At 45.5% G+C, this 21,680-nt stretch overlaps 1 protein-coding gene across 8 annotated transcripts in view; it reads right to left on the bottom strand.

Moving 5' to 3' along the window:
- Window positions 1–21,680, bottom strand: part of MTMR3 (myotubularin related protein 3) — a 74,537-nt gene that overhangs the window by 13,892 nt on the left and 38,965 nt on the right. For 7 of the 8 annotated variants that reach the window (XM_068209187.1, XM_068209186.1, XM_068209189.1 and 4 more), the window contains 8 exons: window positions 17,077–17,159; window positions 14,367–14,533; window positions 11,396–11,492; window positions 10,477–10,590; window positions 4,451–4,656; window positions 4,123–4,254; window positions 2,125–2,236; window positions 1,388–1,583 (listed from right to left, as the gene is read on the bottom strand). In XM_068209187.1, the coding sequence (XP_068065288.1) occupies window positions 1,388–1,583; window positions 2,125–2,236; window positions 4,123–4,254; window positions 4,451–4,656; window positions 10,477–10,590; window positions 11,396–11,492; window positions 14,367–14,533; window positions 17,077–17,159 (1,107 nt within the window). The remainder of the gene's footprint in view (window positions 1–1,387; window positions 1,584–2,124; window positions 2,237–4,122; window positions 4,255–4,450; window positions 4,657–10,476; window positions 10,591–11,395; window positions 11,493–14,366; window positions 14,534–17,076; window positions 17,160–21,680) is intronic. The other variant, XM_068209188.1, reaches the window with a different exon arrangement.

Raw genomic sequence — 21,680 nt, 5'->3', positions numbered from 1 at the left:
ACTTCTCTTTACTGCTTTCCTTAATGCCTCTGTGCTCTGAAATGGAATTAGGATAGATAAGGATTCCCAAACTGCATGAACAGGAAAGGGAATAAGGCAGGTTAAGTCCTCAGTGACTGCCAGGGAGGATCCCGATATGAGCCCTATCTCATCCAGGCAGTGAAAAGTAGGAACTTTATCCTGCCAAAGCTTCTGGATTGTGGTATCCAGTATTTGGACAAGTTATATAAAAACTTTTCTCGAAAATGATGGTCAGATCCACTTGTCAGGAAAGAAAACCATCCATCCACAACAGGACATCCAAGCTCAGGGAGAGCAGGTGCTTGTCTGTGCATACAGCAGTCACAAGGTTGATTAAAGGTTCACTTGAGTGATTTTTCATGAAAAGGGCAAAGAACATTCCCAAACAGTGCCTGGGTGAGCAGCTGAATGTCACACCTTGTCTCAAAGGACCTGAAATCCATCACAGGGCAGGTTTTTGTTCTTAGTGGAAAGAAAAATTGTAGAGAATGTTTATTGAGTCAAAATAATGGTTGTTATTAGAGCCAAAATAATGGCTGGCAGCTGAAAAGCTTTAAATCTGACAGCACTGAAAACTCATTTTCCTCAATGTTTCTGATCCTGGTACAGACAGCTACAGTTTATGGTTTGCTCTGGGTGACAGGGAAGGCCCAGAGTGTGCACAGCACAACCCTGCTCCCCAAGCAGGAAGGACAGCACCCTTTGGAGGACCAGGAGCAGATCCTGTGCCCAGGCCAGAGCAGCACATTTTGCCTGGATGCCAGCTTCCAGAATCCATGTGGAAAAGGATCCAGGAAGTTTTCACTCTTCCATCCAAAAGGCAGTTCCAGCTCCTAGTGTGTGTGAGGCTTTAAGCAGCAGCACACAGCAGTGTTCAGACACAGAGTTCTGTTCTGGACAACAACAGCATCTTGTCTGTGGGCTGGCAGATGGAAGCCAGCCAGCACACGTCCCACAGTGCTGAAAAGTGGTGGAACAGGGGAAAATCAGGAGAAATAGAACTGACAGAGGACAATGGAAATGTGAAACTGGAAAACCATGCAGCTGGGAAATGCAGCAAAGAGGAAGGCTCTCTATCAGTGCTTGGCTGAGAACCTGCAGGGATGCAGCAGAAGCTGCAACTGCAGCACTTTGTACTCCATATTCCTAAACTAAATACGGGGGAGCACAGACCATGACTGTGCAGTTACAGCAGAGGAATGTGAGCTACTCCTGAGTAACACATGTACCTACACCTGGGAGTAACTGCAGACTACAGGTGACAAACTACTGCCAGCTTCAATGTCTTTGCCAGGGGAGAAACCTGAAATAACTCACAGCCAGCCTCCCTCCAGAGACCCCAGTGCCTCCCAGCTGCTTTACCCACCTCCGTGGTCCTGTAGTAGGGGTCCAGCAGGAGCTTGGCCAGGGCCACGATCTGGGGCGTGCGGTCCCAGCCGTCGGAGCAGTGAACCAGCACGGGCCGCTGGTCCCGGTCCACGGCGTGCACCACGAGCAGCGCGGATTTCAGGAGCACTGACAGGTGCTGCAGCCACTTGGTGCTCTCCAGAGCTGACAGCCAACTAGAGGGAAACCAGGTAAGACAGTTTTTGCTCTTTTAAAATGCTTTCAGGTTTGGATGTCTGAGTGTCATGGCAAAGCTCCTGTTTCAATAAGCTGTGAGTGCCAGTCTGTAGCATTTTTCACTTGTGTCTTGTTAACGCTTTCCCAGAGGTGGAAGCAGCAAAGCCACCTAGCCAACCCAAGGAACTGCCAGAATCTGGGATGAGCTGAAGGTTTGCATCTACTTTGAAACCATGGAAGGGTTAGCAGCAAATTCCAAACAGGGGAATAGCAGATCAGCCTGAGTGTGTGTGCTCAGAGGCCCACCAGAAGAAACAACATTCTGGTATCAATATTCAAGGTTACACTCTAATTTCAGAACTAATTTGCTATGTTCACTTCAATCAGAATAAACCAGTGACTTCAATGAAAATGGAAAAACACAGCTTAGCGCTATTACCAAGGGAAAATCCACTGAATTTCAATTTAAAAATCAGCAGCAGAAGAATGTGGCTGCAGAAACATGGAACCAAAGGCCCCAACCCTCAAACTTCCACTTACTTTCCTGGATCTGGCATTTGTGTGCAGAGCAGACGCAGCGACTGGAAGCTCTTGCGGATGGAGTGGATGTTTGCCATCCCCATGAACACCACTTCACAGTTGGGGTAATATTCTGCGAGGAAAGAACAAGACAGAGGGAAGAAAATAACAACTACCCTTCTAAAAGAGGATTGTTTTCATAAAAACAAACCCCCGTTGCTGTGGACAGATGAAATAATCTGTTTACAAAGATTCTGTAAGTCCTTGGAGCTCACTGGGTATTCCAGACATGACAGCCCAGCAAAACAGGAAGCATTTAGCAAAGTCCTGCTGTATTTATTTCAAATATTTCACTTCAGGTTACAAACAGCAGAGTGCAAACCTCTGGGAATTCCTGCGCTCCAGGTTCCAGAATGTTTGTAAAAAGACTGAGAAACATCAAAAGATGTGAAACATGAATAATACTTAATTGGCAATTTATGGATTTAAGTTAGACAGATTTCAGATCCCTTTTCCGAAGCACTCAAAAAGGCTGAAAGGTTACTTCAGCCACTGCTTTCCCTCTGAGGGGAATTGTATGAGGAAGCATCACACGTGAGAAATACTGGGAGCTCAGGAAAACAAGATACATGGAATTACTCTGGATGTGCTGAAGCAACACTGGAGGCCTGGACAGACAGGGCCAGTGCTCAGGGGGCACCTAAAGAGAGCCAGAAAATACCAGTTCAGTAGCTCTCCCAAGATTTAGTCTTCCCTCTGCTGTGATGCTTCAGTCTGCACAAAAGCACACAGTAACTAAAATGACCATTTCTACAGGAGAAAAATAACCAGGATTCAGAATCTGGGATACTGAGTGCTTGCACAAGAACATTCAGGAGTCCGTGATGTTTTGTATCATTTGATTTCCCAACTCTTTATCAGCCCAACAACTGCTGGGCCAAACACGATGAGGGACTGCAACTCCAGGAACAGCCTCAGACACTATCAGACAACTTCAGAGTTTTTTTGTATTTTTACTGAATTATATCTAAAGTACAGCATAGATGAGCTATTTTTATATAGAGAATGAAGCAGGCCTGGCAATACCCGCAGAAAATTTAGCAGCAAAAAGCAAAACAGGTTTTATTGAAGGTGACAAGCTGTTTAAAAACCTTCTCCACAGAATTAAAAAAACAATATACAGGAAGAAAATCAAACCTCCTATATACTCTGCTTTTCTGTTTTGAAATTTTACTCTCTGATTATAATAATAATTCTGAAGAATTATTTAGTGGTTTTGAGGTGTTAAATGGAAACCTATAATTTTTTTTAACTGGTGGCTACAAATCAAAATGCGGCTATTGCAGCAAAGACCAAAATAAAAGGTCAAAAGAGCTTTTGTTATCTTATCTCCAGTTTTTCTGTCTGGGATTTTTTTCCAGCCTCTCCACACATGGAATTTTAATTGGCTGCATTAATACCCAACAGTGACCATAAATAATACCTTGTTTATAAAACCACCGATTCACAAGTGCCAAAGAACACAGAATGTGGTGTTGCAACTGTATTACACATGCAAGGTGAGGCAGGATTGCAGTTACTATGATACAAATACTGAAAAATGCTTCAGCCTTAGGGAAATTGCTGAGAAGTTGTATTTTGTGCGACCATTCTAGAATATTCTTCCCTTCTGCAGCCAGTGGGTTTTAACACGTTCAGGGGTTTTAGACGTGAGCCCACTGGACAGACACATTTGTCTCTCTCTAGTTTATACATCTGACTCAGCAAGGGAAAGCTCTTCAGCCGATTCCACAGGGTTCAGCATTCACTGAGCACTGTAGCCAGCTGGGTTAATGGCCTGAGAACAGACTAATTAACAGCTCAACCTGCCCTCTGAAGGGCTGGCTGGGGGCTGCCATGATCCAGAACGTTCAGACAGATGAGCAGTGTACAGACAGTGCTGAAGGGTGTCAGGGGAATCACCCTGGAGCAAATCCCTTTGACTGACTGCCTGGAAAGTTGAGGAGGAATGCTGCTCACCTGGGCACTCACAGCCACCCCCCTTGGCTCTGTTGGCCACGGCTGCTGCGTAAGATCGCGCGTCCAGGATCAAAAGCTTCTGAGGCTGGATTGCCAAACTCTCTGCTCCTGAGGCGTTGGAGATGGAGGAGTCTGGGGAGGAGGAAACGTGTGAGGAGCTCAGAGGATCCTTCTGGCATTGGTTACAGCATGATTCCCTCAGTCCCACAGTGCTCATGCATTGGAGAACGGGGACTAAATACAACAGATTTCCTCTGTTACAGCACCGGAGAATAAACTTTTACATAAAGCTCTGCCCTCGACAGAAAAACAGCGGTGACAGCCTTACCAAATTCCACATCAGAGAGGTCCCCTCCGTTGGACAAATCTCTGGAACAATTCCCATTCATTAACTTGTTACTGTTGGACCTGGAGTCTGAGGCACAGGCTTTGGCTACGGACTGGACCAGGTGCTCATCGTCGGCGTTCCTCCAGCCCCACCAGCTCACCTCGGGCTGGCCACAGCGGGAGATCACTGCCCCATTGCTCTGGTGCCTGAAAGCAGAGGGAATACACAGTCAACAATCAGGATGAAGACTACAGAGGGCACAAAAATTTCATGAAGTGCTCCACTAGCTTCATTCCCACCAGGGACCATCATTCAGCAGTTATCCCCAACCTGGGATTCAGCCTCCCTACAGAATGATGGCTATGACCACAGTCACTGGCAGGTGAAAGTCACAGCAAGGTCAGGAAGAGAAAACAAAGCATCTTCTTGCTCAATATTTTGGCCTGTTGGCCAGTGAAAGCTAGGAAAGCTGCTTTTTGGAACAGCAGGTGAGGCATGACAGAGGAATTCAACATGGATGGGGGACAACCAAGAACACCCTAACCTGGACACGGCTCTTGTCTCCTGGGAGGTGACATTCAAAACAAATTCTTTTGTTTCACATGTCTGAAGAGTTAGTAGTTATTTCCTTAAATCTGACCTGGCTTCTTGTACTACGCAAAAAGAACAGATCTGGAATAATTAAAACTTACTGAACCATTGCAAACTTGCTCTGAAAAAGACATGAAGACTCTCCCCTATAATCTATTATAAAAAGGGGACTGAAATGTATTATCACAGTAATTCCACTCACTGCCTTTGCACTGGCACATCCCCCTGCTGCCACCAGCTCTGTGACTCGCCAGTCACTGAAGTGTTTGCACCTGGCAGGAACAAACTTCTCCCTGACCTTGCCCAGCAGCACCTGAATTCAGGGAGCTCAGCCGTGGGGAAAGGAGGCCCAGCTGTGGGTGCAAAGAGCTGAGGGTGGAGTGGCCAGAGCAGCACACACAACTTCTGGGGCACCTCAAATTGTTTAATCCCTGCCTCATGTCCCAGCTGAAATACCTCAGCACTCATCCACATGGTTCTTCTCTATTTAATTCAAAGGATCATAAAACAGTTTGGGTTGTGAAGAGTCCTAATGATCATCCAGTGCCACTCCCTGCCCTGGGCAGGGACACCTTCCACTATCCCAGGCTGCTCCAAGCCCCACCCAGCCTGGCCTTGGACACTGCCAGGGATCCAGGGCCTGCCCACCCTCCCAGGGAACAATTCCTGCCCAATATCCCATCCATCCCTGCCCTCTGGCACTGGGAAGCCATTCCCTGTGTCCTGTCCCTCCATCCCTTGTCCCCAGTCCCTCTCCTGGAGCCCCTTCAGGCCCTGCAAGGGGCTCTGAGCTCTCCCTGGAGCCTTCTCCTCTCCAGGTGAGCACCCCCAGCTCTCCCAGGCTGGCTCCAGAGCAGAGGGGCTCCAGCCCTTGGGGCATCTCCGTGGCCTCCTCTGGACTGGCTCCAGCAGCTCCAGGTCCTTCCTGTGCTGCACCCCAAGGCTGGAGGCAGCTCTGCAGGTGGGGCCTCACCTGAGCGGGGCAGGAGGGCAGAATTCCCCCTTTCCCTACTGCCCATGCAGTTGATCAGCCCAGGACACAGGTGCATTTCTGGGAATAACAGCCTTTCAAGCAGAGGTGCCTCTGGGCAATGCTTTCCTCACCCAGGAGTCCCCCCTGAACCCTGGATTTCCAAAGCGTGCACCTGCCAATTACAATTCCTGTATGTTATGATGCAGGAAAATATTTTAGAGCCTTTACTGCCCACCTCAGCTTCAGGGCAACCAGGAGCTGTTCACTTCCCTCTAACCAGGGAACCCAGAGTGCTGAGGGTCAGCTTAACCTTTAAACAAATCTTAACAGCCCTGAACAGGAAGCCAGCCCACCCAAAGCAACCAGTGTTGACTTTTGGGCTCTGAGTACTCTGATGGACGTTCTGGAGGTGTGACAGGCTGGTTTGTGCTGTGCTGTCAGAGCTGGCACCCCCGGGTGCTGCGCGGCACCTCCTCCGCAGAGTCCCCGCGGGCACCGCGTGGGCGCCGCCGCCTCCTGCTCCTCATCCGACAGCAACACAGGGACAGGCTCCGCGGTGCACAGCCTCCAAGCGATGAAACAGGCTGGGATATGGGTTTGAAGTACTTTTCATAGCTCTTTTATAATTGTTTCATATAAAATCCCTTCAGTGAGAGGAAGCACTGACACGCTGCGTTAAGTGAGGCAAAGGAAAAGCGATGCGAAGCCGCAGCTCTTACACCAGGTGCCAGCCGACTCCAGGCACAGGGAAATGGATTTCTGCTGAAATTAATGGCCTTCCACAAACAGCTCTACCCATAGCAAGTTAGTTCAGGAAAAAATACGTGCCAATCACTGAAAGGCCACCTAGTTCCCCGCTACGCTTGCACAAATAAAAGAAAATAAAACATCATTATATGTGTAAGAAATCTATTTTGAACAGAGCAGCTCATTTATTTTTCCATATGTTCTCCCAGATTTCATTACTACCTGCTACAGAATAATTTTCATAGGTTCATAAAGAGTTATATTTTCATCTCCAGGTCCTTGCCTCGCATTATAAAAATAATGAAGAATCATTAAGCCGGGAGATGAGCTCGTTGGTGGCTGTGCAGCCCCCCCAGGGCCCTGCACAAATCTGCCATGTTCAGAGGTACCAGAAATCAGCACACAATTCCAGTTAGGGACACGCTGGAGGGCTGAGGAATTCCACTCATTCCAGCTGGACTGGCCACAGGGATAAGGAGCAGCCAGCATGATGCTGAGATCCCCAGGGATAGAGCTGGGATAAGAGGGCATCACTCAGAGCTCAGGAACAAAACAAAACTATTCAAAAAACTTAAAGCAAAACTTCCATGGAAAACTCCCTAGAGACAAAAAACCTGCAGCCCCCTGCAGAAACCAAGAGTAAATCAGCATTAGGGAACTCTAAGGCCCTTTACAAGCTGCTGGGCAGGACACATGCACACCTCTGCACAGGCTTCATCCTCCCCTGTTCAAACCACGTTGGAGTACAACAATAAATCCCCCAAGTCCTTGTAACCACAGAGCAGTGAGGAGCAAGGAAGGGTGAACTGCTCCCTGTGCTGCATTTCTGAACCATCAGCACCGTAATGGAAGTCCCTTTGCTGCAGTTCAGGGATGTAACTCATGGCAGGAACAGAATTTCCATGTGCCACAGGATCCCTGGGCCTTTGTGGGGGCTCACCCTCAGCACTGCAAGGCTAAAGGACACTTCCACACGGAGAACTTTCAGGGAGGCTCTCGTGATGCTGTTTCTACAAGGTAGGAGTAAGCTCTTGCTACTGTCTTCCCAAAAAATCCTAAGAGCATTCTCCATAACATTGATTTTCTGGGGCCAGATTTATCTGCTTAAATTATTGTTCCCAGACAGGTTGAGGCTCTGGCTGCCCCTGGATCCCTGGAAGTGTCCAAGGCCAGGCTGGATGGGGTTTGGAGCAACCTGGGATAGTGGAAGGTGGAATCAGAGGATGGAATCAGATGAGCTTTAAGCTCCCTTCCAACCCAATCTGTGTTTCTGTGACTCTATGAAATATGTGAATAGGCTTAAAAATTAGAAACAGAAAGAAAAACTGCAGGGTCTGGTGTGAGATTTCTTTAGAAATCTGATCACAGAATGGAAGTAATGCTCCTGACAGTCCAATCCCCACTGAGCATTCCTGGAGCTTGTCTCCAAATCAGCCTGCTGGGGCTTTTCAGCCTGGACTGCTTCACAGGGACAATGAATTTCCTGTGGCCGGTGTGTGTTTCTGGTCACTGTCCCAGTGATCTGTATCTGAGACAAGTGATTGGACTTACTTTAAAAAAAAACAGATTACTTCTTTTTGCTGTGAAGTAAAGCAAAAAGAGGTTTACTAATGTGATCAATAAGGAAACTAAAATCATTAAGTCCCAAAATAATTTCAGTGGATAAAAAATGTTGAGTAAGCTCTTGCCCCTTACTCCATCAAAGTAAGAAAAAAAAGCTGGTTTTATGTATATATCTATCTGTGTATATATATATATATATATGTATATATATATATATATATATATATATATATATACACACATGTATATGAGTGCATATATATATAACTATATATGGAATTCCAATCATAGGATCATGGAATGATCTGGATGGGAAAGGACCTTCAAACTCATCCTGTTCCACCCCTGCCATGGGCAGGGACACCTTCCCCTAGACCAGGATGCTCCAAGCCCAGTCAAACCTAGAAATCCTCCTCCCCTCACTGCTCTATTAAAGCCCAGAGTGATGAACTGGATGTCTTGATAAATCTATTACTAAATGTCAAGATAAGGAAAAAAAAAAAATCAAAAAAGAGAAACACTTTTCTCTCACTGATTTGAAGCTCAGCAATGAATCCCCATGTGTGGTTTACCACGCAGAGCCTCAGCAGAACTGCTGAAAATTGAACATGGGGACAGAACTATTTCAGTCTCTGTGGTCTTTTGACTTTTCAATTGCTCTTCTGTAAATCCCTGGAATGCAAGGTGTTCCCAGGAATGAGAACAAAGTGCTTTCCTTCTGTGCAGTGATGACAGGAGGGGGATTGCTGCCCTGGGGAAGTGTGTTTGCAGGTGAGGTGTCCCCTAATTATGTGACAACTGTAGAAAAGACCCAAAAGCTGAACCCAAACCCACATATAAATCATATTATTCTCCTTTATACATATATATACACACACATTTAGTACAGTAATAATAAAATATCCAGGTTTTTAAAAGTCAGCATATGCTGGAAAGCATTTTCCCCTTCCCAGAGCTGAGCAGAGGAGGGAACAACTCCTTCACCATTCCAAAAGACACCACACTAAACCCCTTTGTTGTTTGGGAGGAAAAGGAGGAAAGACAGGAGGATTTAAAGATAATGGTTTGCTGCCATGAGCCAGATTGTTCTGCCTTCACTGAACAAGAACCCTTAAGCTCAGTAAACAGAGTTTTGTGGCCTACAGCTCTCCTGCCCTTGGCTCCTCTGATGCAAGCTCCAAGGACCTGCCAGCTTTCCTGCTCCCCACGTTCACCAGAAATGGGTGCCAAGGCTTAGGGAATATCAGTATTCATTATCTTTTCAATCCCTTTGTCATCTGATGTTTTAAAGAGATTTTAAAGATTTATGGGAGGATAACCACTCCAGAGAAGGGGCCATGGTATTAAGTGACGACAGCTTTATAGGACCATGGAATGGTTTGGGTGGGAACAGACCTTAAAGCTCATTCCATTCCATCCCCTGCCACAGGCAGGAACACCTTTCACTAGCTAAGGTTGCTCCAAGCCCTGTCCAGCCTGGCCTTGGACACTTCCAGGGACAGGGCAGCCACCAAATATCCACAGAATTCAAAATATTTGAAAAAACAGATGCTGAAATGTATTTCTTACTAAAGAAGCTGCCAAAACCCAGCCTCTCAGACAAGCAGTTTTATTATGAAGAATTGCTGGAATCAGTCTAAGGAAGGGTCTGTGTAATTAAAACTATCTAAAATGCGGAGATAGAGCTAAACTGTACATTAATTTTTAATCTGAGTTTTAGATCTCCTTCAAGTAATTTTGGTATTTGTCCTTGTTTATACTGCAGTCTGAGAATCAGCCAGATGAGTCAGGGAAAAGCCAAAGGAGTACCCAGCTAGGGAGGCCATTTATCAGTTCTCCTCTGATGTCTTCATCTTGCGTTTTTTCATTTTCATATTAAGAAAAGTTAAAAATCAATCTTAACTGGGGTGACTGCCCCAGGAATAATTTGCAGGAGATGCAAATGCTGAGTGCTCCTCCAGTGTGTGTTTGGAATTCTAAACAAAACCCATTATTCCCACTCGGAGCGCACGTGGAGCGTCTGTCTTACCCAGAGCAACCTGAACACCTCCCAGAATTCCCATTTATGACTTACTCCAGCTTTTCCTTGCTGGAAAGGAAGGAAAGGCTGCCTGTTTCCAGCCTGGGGAAGGCTGCTGCAGCTGCTCCTCACCTGTACACCACAGCAGGGATGCGCTTCCAGGAGCGGAAGCTGGCCACGCTCTCCAGCTCCTTGTCCGTGATCCAGGCAGGAACGATGATCTCCTGGGGGTAACTGCCACACAGCCTGGGGGGAAAGGGAGCAAAGTCAGGGCTACGGAGCAGCTCCAGACTTCCCAGAGTGCACAAGACAGCACTGGAGGAACCCGACAGCCCTTTTGCTAATTCCTGCTTCCCTGGATATTAATAAACTCCCCTTCTCCAGCATTAAATACAGTGGGATGGCTTTTTCTCCTTCCCTCGACTTGCAGAAGCCAAAGCAGAGATTCCTGCTGCAGGGACACCAACCCCCAGCTGGGAGTCATCATCCTGCACAGGCAGAGCACTCCAACTGCTCCATCACAAAGTGTTCCAGCTGGGTTTGCTCTGAGCTGGAGCAGGGATCAGCCAGAACACCCTGTCCCCCCAGCTGGGGATCAAAGAGCACCCTCCTCTGCTCTGGAGCCTAAAGAGGGCTTTTGTCTGCACGCTGAGTACCTCAGAAAGTGTTTTCTCTTACTTATTCATCTACAAATTTAACTCTTCCAAACCTGTTTGCATTTTTTTCAAATGCATGTCTTTGAAGTAAGTTAGAGAATAGGAAACAATAAAAAATGTCTTAAGAAGTTCAACCTCCAGTCTTCGCTCACTTAAGATCTCCCTTAGAATGCCTGCTTTCTAATAAGCCACATCAAAACCTGGTATTTTCAAGCCTAAAAATCTGTAGCAGCTAATAAAATATTAAATCATTTAAAGTATATTTTTTTCTATAAACCAACAAAAAATCATAATTCTGATTGTCCCTTCTTGGGAACTGTAAAGTTGAAAAAAGTTTCAGTAATTGAGTGTTTTAAGATGAGGTTTGGCTGTGGAGGAGCAGCCCCAGCACTCACTTGTACTTCTCATTGATGTTGGAAATCCTCCAGGCATTGTTCATATCAAACCCCATCCGCTCCACTTCGTTCTTAAACCTGGAAGTTACATGTTCTCCTGGGGACCAAGAGCACAGGGGGAAATGAATGGGAAATAAGGAATTAGGATTCCTACTTTGCAGAACAGAGAAAAGCAGCACATCCTTCAGTCCAAACCTACCAGCTGCATTTCACAGCCTCATTCTGACATTTGCACTGACATCTCTCCCTGGCCAGCTCTCCAGAAATGCCAGAGTCCAACAAGGAGTTTTACTCTGAAATTACCAACTTCTGAAAATTCATCTTAAGAAACAATGCTGCAGACCAGAGCCAAGGACATCAGCAAAGGAACCGAGATCCATCAGCAGTCCAAGTGGGATGGTTGCAAGTTCAGAACAATTTTCTATCGATGAGAAGAATGTGAGGCTCTGGTGAAAAAGGGTAAGACCTGGAATGTGCCCTGGAACATAGGCAATCTGTTGAATATGCATTTCCAGCCCCAGGTTTCCTGTATGGCTGGAGGCAAGTCCTGTCATTTATCCTGCATCTCAGTTTTCCACCATAAATTGGACATTATTCTTCCATGAGTCATGTGGAGATAGAGAGCTAAAACGCATAAATGATTGTTTGACACAAATATCAGTCACAAGAGCCTCACAAACTCCGGGATTAATACATTAAAGGAAGTGGAATGAACCCCATTTATTTCCTAGACACTTTTGTTTTAAAGTCTCAAAATACAATTGAAAAATATACAATGGCAATAAAGAATAAGAAGACAGAAAGTCTGGAAAATGAGACAAAATTTCCAGGTTTCCAGGGCTAAGAAAAGTGCTAAATTTAATGAGCATGTGAGCAGCACTAGATAAGTGATTCTGAAAGTCCATCCATTGCTTGTCTCTTTAAATTACTGTAGCAGTAAATCCTGAGGCAGAGCAGCACCCAAGGGGGGAAAAATTCTGCTGAAAAATTAATGCTTTAAGTATTACATCTTTCCATTAAATATTTTAAAAATCCCTTAATGTCTTTCAATCCCCCAGATATCTGTAGATACACGTTTAATTCCAAGATGTAAATGCACGTCTGAAATGATTTTTAATGCCATGTTACAGAACAATTAGAAATAAATATAAATAGGTAAATTAAGAATATAGACAGCAGCCTAATTACAGGACTTAATTAACTACAGTGTTATAAAGATCCTTTGTCAAGAGCAGAGGTGGAATTGGACAACACATTCCAGCCAGGCAACAACCTCTGTCAGATTTGTCCTTAGCAGTGACTTTTTAAATTTAAAAATCCCACAAGTTCTTTTATTGGAGTACCACAAGGATGGGCTTCCTTATCAGCTGCTCCTTAAAACTTGTGCTACATCCTTAAGGAATTTTTTGGATAGCAAACTGGAAATATCCCAAATCAGTGCTGCTCAGGTGGGTTTTAAGAGAAACATATAAAGCTACATGAAAATCATATATTCTCTTTGACTTTTCCCTCTTAGTTTTTAGCTGCTGTGTGCAGTCACAGGTTTTTCTCTTGGAAACAAAACCCCAACCTTAATATTTTGTCCATTTCTCCTGAATTGCTGGTATTTTAAGAGGCACTTTGAGCCAACATTTATAATGTTTAGAAGCATCCCAATCCAATCTCAAAATCCCAGGGAAAGCAAGCTAAGTATTTTGTGGGCTTGTGCTTCCTACTGAAGCTGACCCTGTCAGCCACAGCCTGGATCTCTACTATAGACACTGCTAACATATTTTTCCCAGAAAATGTGTTCTGTTGACCCTTGGATGGATTTTGAAGCACTTTAGTACTTTTGTCTGTATCTACCAAATAATGGGCTCCTTGGACATAAAAGAGAAATGACAATGTCTTGGGACTGACTTCTTCAACCACATTCATACTGATTTATTTCAGCTATAATTCAGCTCTTTGAAGGAGAACATCTACCCCAAGCCACAGGCAGCTACAGGGAGATAAAGTTATACTAAAGAAAATTATTTAATAGACAAAGCTGCAAAAAAAAAATTGATTGATAAAAATTAATAAAAAGGTAATAGTTGCTTCTTATCCCTGGAAGTGTCCAAGGCCAGGTTGGACTTGGAACAACCTGGTCTAGTGGAAGATGTCCCTGCCCATGGCAAAGGGTGGAAGGTCCCTTCCAATCCAAACCATTCCATGATTCCACGATTATCCTAACCTAGCATCAGGCTGAAGTCCCTTTGTTTCAGCGAGGAAGAGGAGACTCAGCAAGACTTCCACAGGTCTGCCAGCTCCCATTTCCCAAATTTAGCCAAGAGGGAAAAGCCCTGGGTGTGAAACTCTGCTCTGAGGAGATTTTTGGCATTTTCCAGAAGCTGCTAATGAAGTGTGTGAACAGGAACAGGGCCAGGGAGCTCCTCCTGCCACTGTGTGATCCCTGCTCCTCCCCAGACACCACAGACACGAGAGTCTGTGCCAGGCTCCAAAGCAGCTTCAGCAGCAAGGACAGAATCCCAGGAACATCTCTCAGCCTGGTAAGTGGGACACTTCCCTGAGGCAGTGAATTGTGACTGACAGGGGATCACAGAGCGCCTGGAAATCAGATTTCTTATATTCAACCAAGTGCTACAACCACCAGCATGCCAAGCTTGAGCTTTTATTTACTTGTGGGCTTCAAAAGCTCTGCAGCAAGGATGGTATTCCACCGAAAAAGACCACTGCCTGTGGCTGTGAATGAACCTCAGGAGTAGCTCAGGGGCTCCCTTCTCCTCCCCAAAATCCATCTTGGAGATCACTGTTCCAGACAAAAAATGTGGCAATCAACCCAAAATGGTTTAGACTGAAAGCTGCTGCCATGGTGAATGAAATGCTGCTGGTCCTACACCCGACTGACTGGCTGAATCAAACCCACCCCAGTAATTCCCTGGGGATATCCAGGTGCTGCTCTGGTGATCCCAAGGCTGTTCCCACATACCTGGCCGACACAAGTCCCCGTGCTGCTCCTTCTCACTGGCGTAAACCTCCATGCACCAGGCGTGGTAGGCGAAGGAGAACAGGTCTTCGATCTTGGACGGGGGGCGGATGGCATTGTTCAGCCTCTTCAGCCAGTCCTGACACTGCTCAAAGGTGGAAAACTGACACCTGGCCCAGAGACAAACATCCCATGGGTGACTTGCAGTAAGAGAAGCCACTCTAGAAGGTGACAGGTTGAGCATGAAAAGCTCTGTGAGAGCACAAAGTGAGGATAAACACCTTATTGACAACTTAGTTCTGCTTCCATGTGCACTCTAATGGGAAGTAAAATGAAACCTGTGGAATGAGTAAAGAAACACTTCAAGAGTCAGGATTGACTGAGCAGCAACATTCTGTGCCTGGGAATAAGCAGGGTGTGCCCTGCCAGGAATAAGGGGGACATTTCTCCATGTGTTACCTATAAAACCAAGGAAAGATCATTCAGGTCAAAGACAGGAATGCGTTACAAGCCCTTCTGACTGCTGGAATCAGGGGGAAACTCAGAAAACTTTCCCACACATTAGAACCTACATAACAGAACTATAACCATAGTCCTTTTAACAAGAACAGGCTGGGAGAGCTGGGGGTGCTCACCTGGAGAGGAGAAGACTCCAGGGAGAGCTCAGAGCCCCTTGCAGGGCCTAAATGGGCTCCAGGAGAGCTGGAGAGGGACTGGGGACAAGGGATGGAGGGACAGGACACAGGGAATGGCTTCCCAGTGCCAGAGGGCAGGGATGGATGGGATACTGGGCAGGAATTGTTCCCTGGGAGGGTGGGCAGGCCCTGGCACAGGGTGCCCAGAGCAGCTGTGGCTGCCCCTGGGTCCCTGGCAGTGCCCAAGGCCACGATGCACAGGGCTTGGAGCAGCCTGGGACGGTGAAAGGTGTCCCTGCCCATGGCAGGACATGGTGCTCATGGTGGACTGAGATGGGTTTTAAGAGATGGGTTGATGAGATGGTCCTTTTAAAACCCTTCTCTTTCTGGCTTTGTTGGGAAGCATGGACTGAGCTTTGCCCAATGTTACAGACTAACAACAAGCACAGAGAACATTCCTTGCACAGGAGAAACCAATCTTCAAAGCAGTGCATTAAAATTACATTAGCTTTTCTTTTCAAGGAGGATTCCTGGACTCCTTATAGTAAAAGGGTGGAAATAAACCAGTGATTCATTTTGCTTTGACATTTTTCTTTAAGATTTTATAGTTATTAAATATTGCCCAAGTATTTCCATTCGGCTCAGTCCTGGGTAATGATGGAATCTGCATTCCCTTGGGGCAGATTTATCTCCCCTACCTGCAAATAGCTCAGAGCCACAACGTGGAAGGGAAAAGCCATGTCCAACATCTCCCAAGAGCTGTAGGAACTGCAGCCTGAGGTGTTTATTTATTTCCCATCACTGACTGTAAAGCAAGCCCAGACTACTCACTGAGACGGGATAATTCTCTATTAAACATCCACACACAGACAAGATACATCTCACCCTAAATTCCTTCTAAATTCTTTTGAAGTTAGTGGTGTAAATAACAAGTATTATCTCCACTTGAATTCTATTCTCAAAATACAAAGTCTGCTAATGAAAAAGAACAAGAATATATTCTAACTCTTCTGTCTCAGTCCCAAACTTCACCATCTTGCAACCATCACCAAGTCCTCAGTCTTGGAGATGCAATTTTGAGAGAAAAAATTATAAGGATGGCAAAAATACAAATAATTTGTATTCATTCTACAACTGAAGGGAAAAACCAAATTAATGTAGGGAAGAAGGGTGGCTTTCTTAAATGTCAAGAGCTACAAGAGGAAGTTAAACATTGAATTCAAATTAAACTAAATATTACCTCTAAAGTAAAATCAGTCCTGGTGAAAAAACAGCCTTTCAGGAAGCAGCTGACCTGTTAAACATTCTGAGTGCTCACAGATGGCTGGAGCTCCTTTCATTACACAAAAGGTACAGCCAGCAAACATTTAATCAAAAAGAAATGTTCCTTTCTTCTTAATTAAAGTTCATAGATCAAAATTAATTTCTGCAGCAGAAAAGTTAAAAAAAAAAAAAACAAAAAAAACACCTCAGTGAAGTGCAGCTCAGGCTGAGCAGCTCAGAGAGCCCTGGTTCAGGTCTGGAGTCTGGGGAAGGACAGCCAGGAGTTACTGCTGCCTGCACACCTGGATTTACCACCTTCCTTCACTTTCTCTTCCCTTATTCCCTGTTTTTCTTTTCCAGGAGGTTACCATGCCTCAAGGATAGTGACTGTACTCTCAAAGGTGTTGACAATGCAGGGTGGATGAAGCCTCCAAACCCCAAGTCTTGATAAAACACATTTGCAATGTGTGTATCAGTGGCTTTATCCACCTCTGTACCTATTGATATGGAAATATTGATATATCTATAATAAATTGAAGCAATATATTCTAACTGATTGCAAAGCAGGGACAACACAGTGAGACTAAAATTCATTTCAGAACAAAACCAAGATCAGCCACGTGGGCTCAGAGCAAGATTTGCTGCTGTCCTGAATCACAACAATGAGACACGCAGCCCTCTTTGTAGAAAAATCAGACAAAATAAAAAACTTTTGAGGGAAATCAAGCAAGAAACCCCATTTCCTTGAACCAGCCCAGCTGCCCATGCCATGTGGAAAGTAAATTTCCCCCCCTTTAACACTGAGCCTCTCCTACCTGATAACCTTGCAGTCCTTGCAAGTCAAATGAAGCTGGAATATATCCCGGCACTCCACGCTCTCGATGAGCTGCAATGGAACCTGCAATTAAACACATCAGATTATTTCATTTCTGCAGCAGTAACAGCAATTTCTTTGCATATCTCACAAGGATTTGTTGCAGGTTACATGGAGGCTGAAAAGAGGAGAACAAAGAAATCCACGAGGAATTATTTCAGCAGCTCTCAAGTTTGGTACCAGGTATTCATATTCCAGCTCCAGTCCTGTGGAGTGAAGAGCCTTAAGGGATCCCATGGGAGCACCTGAGAAGGCTACAGGAAAGGCAGCAGACACCCCAGCTCCTCTCTCATGGAATCAGTTTTCTCTCTTATAGGTCTAAATTTAGGAATCTTAATATATTTTTAGCTGATGGTGTTCAAAAAGAACTGCTAAGCAAGACCCCCTTAACAGATTGCTGCAGTCTGGGTGTTTTTCTATGGCAATATCCAATATTTCCTCCTCAGGGAAAAACCCCTTGGCCTGTTTAGAGCAACACTTGTAATGGAAGCAGTCGAATTTAGAGTGATAATGCCGAATCTTTCCCAGTTAAAGTGCAGTTATAGACACTTCTGTTTCCTGGCATGTTTAACCAGCAGCAAGTTGGTCAGACAACACAGGAGAGCACCGGCAAGTAGCTTTACAGATGAGAAAACCCACAAGATGAAAACATTAATTTTCAGTGTTATTTTTGGAACTTTACCTGAGATGGGCAAATGTGCATTATTGCCTTAAATGAACAGAACTCATAAATAACTGTAAATTTAGCTAATACCTGTAATTAACATGAAGCACAAAGCTGTTTGAATTGTTTAGTAGATTATATGGACATTGCACATGGCAATAAAAGCTCTGCTATCCTTTAGTAACGTTCCAATACTCTGATTTTTGCCATCACAGGACTAAGATCCAGCAGTTTAAGTCTGGCTTGGGGCCTACAAGATGTGACTGGAAGAGCCAGGGCTTCTCCATATGCTTGGGCAAGTCCTTGAAGGTCATCTCCAATCAAAGGTTCAGGATAAGGAATCAAGACAGCATCTTCTCAGGCATCACAAAGCTTAAGAAGTACCTCATTTAGGTGGAATGAAAAAAAGGAAATTAACTAAAACCAGCAAGCAAGGAAAAGAGATGTCTCAAAAATACAAACCAAGGGAAAACCTCCTCCAAGCAGGGAGATGTCTGGAGCGAGCTCAGGGCAGATGCTGTGCCCAGGAGAGGGATGAGAACTCTGCTGGCTCTGGGGAAGGCAGGCACAGCTCAGGGCAGCACCTCAGACAGAGCCCAGAGCGTTCTCAAATCACTGTCCAGAGCTCAGAGCCCCCAGGTGCAACAGGCAGGGATTTTTTAATGCTCAGCCTTTCCCTTGCCCATGTCGGACCACAACCAGAGGCAGCTCTGGAGCCACCAACCCTCCCCTGCTGTGCCCAGCAAGGCTGGGACAGGGGAGTTACTCTGCTCCTTCTGTTGTAACTGGACATTAAATGACAGAAAATCCACGGACAGGACTTGGCAAGAGGGAGTCTGACTCCACAGCCCAGTAATTTGTGTTTTCAAATCTGGATTTTAAATAAAGCTGCAGCTTGAATTTCTGTCCATGTTTTCAGCACTGTCACTGGTTGAGATCTGTGACACAATCAGTGACATGAAGGGGGCAGGAAATGAGGAATCCCTCCTGTGAGAGCCCCTCTGTGCCCTCCCTAAGCTCAGCCTGACTGTGGTTGACTCCACCAAAGCAGCAGGACTGAAGTGCAGCACAGAGCACTGCAAGTGCTCTGTTCCACAGCTGACCCCTGCAATTCCCCTGCTCGTTCCTTCCAGCCATGCTTGACCCCAGGCTGCCAGGCAGGGAAATTGTCTGAGTTTTGTCTGATCAATGGAAGGAATGGAGCTCAGACTGGAGACTCTTGCAGTCTGTCTTCATGACTGGACAGCCCCACACAGACCTCCTAGTAATTCCCAGGAGGAATTTCTCCATGGAAAGGATGCTCAGACCTTGGCAGCTGCTGCCCAGGGAGGTCTGGAGTCCCCTGGAGGTGTCCAAGGAAGGACTGGACGTGGCACTCAGAGCTCTGGGCTGGGGACAAGGTGGGCATTGGGCACAGGATGGACTCGATAGCCTGGGAGGGCTTTTCCAACATAAATGATTCTAAAATAACATATTTAAATCTACCACTGTGTTAAATAGCACCAACGTGGAAAGTAAAGCATCTTTCCCAGCTGAGTCAAGATTCCAGACTTGCTTTTTAAGTCCAGTGTTGCTTTGTCTCTTATCTTTTTATACCCAAGCCCTGTTTTATTCTGTTTTTTTTCCTATGTCCATCTTCATTTAAGCAGTTCTCCACCTCTTCCCTCCTCCTGGCATTCTGCTTGTGGCTCCTCTTCCTTCTGTCTGCACTCCAATGACAAACTAATTCTTCTCCTCCTGCATTATTTTTAATTTCCTTCTTCCAATGTCACTTCTTGTTTCCTGCCCTTTCCCTGTGCCCTCTGCTCCCCAGCCATCCATTCCCCTCCACCAGCCCACCAGTGATTCCCTCACAATCTGCAGCTTTTTCTTCAGGACAACCTTCCCATTAATCTTTTTAATTTTCCTTCCCAGTCATAAAAATCTGTCCTGTGGTCCTCTTGTGTTTTCAATCTCCTTCCTAGCCATTATTCTTCCCCCAGCAAATCTCTGTGGAATTATCTCCTGTCATTCCCTCCCTCCCTGATAACCTTCCCTTCCCACTGCACATCCTTCAGGCTGTGCCAGTCCGACACCCAGAGCCCGTTCCTGGAAGAGCCATCAATCCTATCTGCAGGCACTTCTTTCTAATAATGGCATGGAAACCAGGCAGGGAGAAGCAATCATTTTTGCTTTTATAAGAATAAACATGCATTGTTATCTGAGGCAAATTACATCCCATTATAGGGAGTACAGGAGCACCCTGCTCTTGCAGTATCTCCCGACTGTCTCTTATTTAAAATTATCTCATTTTAAATAACAGCAACATTCTACAAGTTCAACTTTTTTATTTTTGAGGGGTTTTAAAAATTGTTTTGGTGACTGGAGCTGTGTGTTATCTAAGAGCAGTACAAGATATATTTAGAGAATTACAGCTCTGTAGTCAGAAAAAGCACAAGTTACATTTTCAGTGCTCAAACAACCCCTCCACAGCCCAATCCCTGCCCACAATTCCCAGTGGCATGCAGTGGATCATGACCAGGCTGCTGCAAGCACCAGTGACCCTGCTACAAACCGTCCCTGTGCCCCATTGTGCCCAAACCTCTCCAGGACCTCTCGTGGCACCCAGGCCCTGGGAGCTGCAATTGGGATTTCCTCCTCGTTTTCCCAGCTCAGAGCTGGAATAATGTCAGGGTTATGGAGCAGGCTGGTGGCCTTAACAAGCACAAGGCCAAGGCTGGGTGTCCTGGAGCATGGGATGAGGTGGCACATGGAGGCACTGAGGGTGTAAAGACAGCTCTCTGAAGGGCTCCAGGGTGGAGGGAGCTGAATCCCTCCCCAGGTTCACGGAACCCACAAGGAGTGTCTGAAGTAAATTTTGCTTTTAATTACAGCTGATGACACTTTGGTTTTATCTTGAAGGCCACCTCTGAGCCCCCTCTTGTCTCACAATTGTTGTGCTCTGTGTGTGAATAATTTGGGCAGCAGGGCCTGAGGACAAGACAAGGATTATGCCACTCTAGCAGGGATGAGCCACAACAGCCATGGACATGAGGAATATCCCAATGCAACCATTTTTCCAAGCAAGGGAAAACTCACACTAAAACTCAGTTCCTCATCAAAGTCCCCCCCACCATGACTTTCCTTTGGTACTGTGTCTAAAATCCACCACTGGGAAGAGATTACGTGCAATCCATGCTTCCACAAACTCCACTAAAATGTTAATTCTCCCATCAATGCAATTAGCTTACAGGGAGGGAAGTGATTAGACAGAAACACTCAGCAGCTGCAGTCTGACATTTTCTTAAGGAATCAATAGAGTTGGGCCTGGGAACCAAACCTCCCTCATGCACCAAGAGATCCCTGTTGAGTCTGCACTTTTATCCCATGGATAAATGTAAGTCAACATCCCTGAATGTCATAATCCCCCAATTTATGCATGGTCTGTGGGACCTTTTGTTTTTGCATTTGAAACACCATGTTCCTATTAGCACCGAGATCTAGGAAATTATCCATGGGAAAGATCTCCACACACAGCCCCTTTCTGCGCTGTTGCAATGGGAACATTAACAACTTTGAATGGATTTCTTTCCCAGCCCAGGTGATCTGGAGCTCTGTGCTGCTCCCTGAGGTGTCACAGCACCATTTTCACAGCCAAGGAATTGTAACCAAACAAGAGGGAAAAGCCACAGCCCAGGAATGAAGAATCTCTTGCAGGTATTTGCTGAACAGCTGTGGTGACATAAGAACAGCAGGAGAGAATCAAGATGAACTCAATCAAAAACTACTCAGTGAAAATTTGAGTTAGAAAATCACCATCTGATCAAGAATTTTGGTCAATAACAACCAAAAGGATTACTACTATCAAAATTAACAATTTAAATATGATTCCTAATTACTGA

The sequence above is a fragment of the Anomalospiza imberbis genome, chromosome 18, assembly GCF_031753505.1.
Source record: "Anomalospiza imberbis isolate Cuckoo-Finch-1a 21T00152 chromosome 18, ASM3175350v1, whole genome shotgun sequence".
Taxonomy (NCBI): Eukaryota; Metazoa; Chordata; class Aves; order Passeriformes; family Viduidae; genus Anomalospiza; species Anomalospiza imberbis.
Note: the sequence above shows the minus strand (reverse complement) of the source record. Positions and strands in the feature narration are given on the sequence as shown.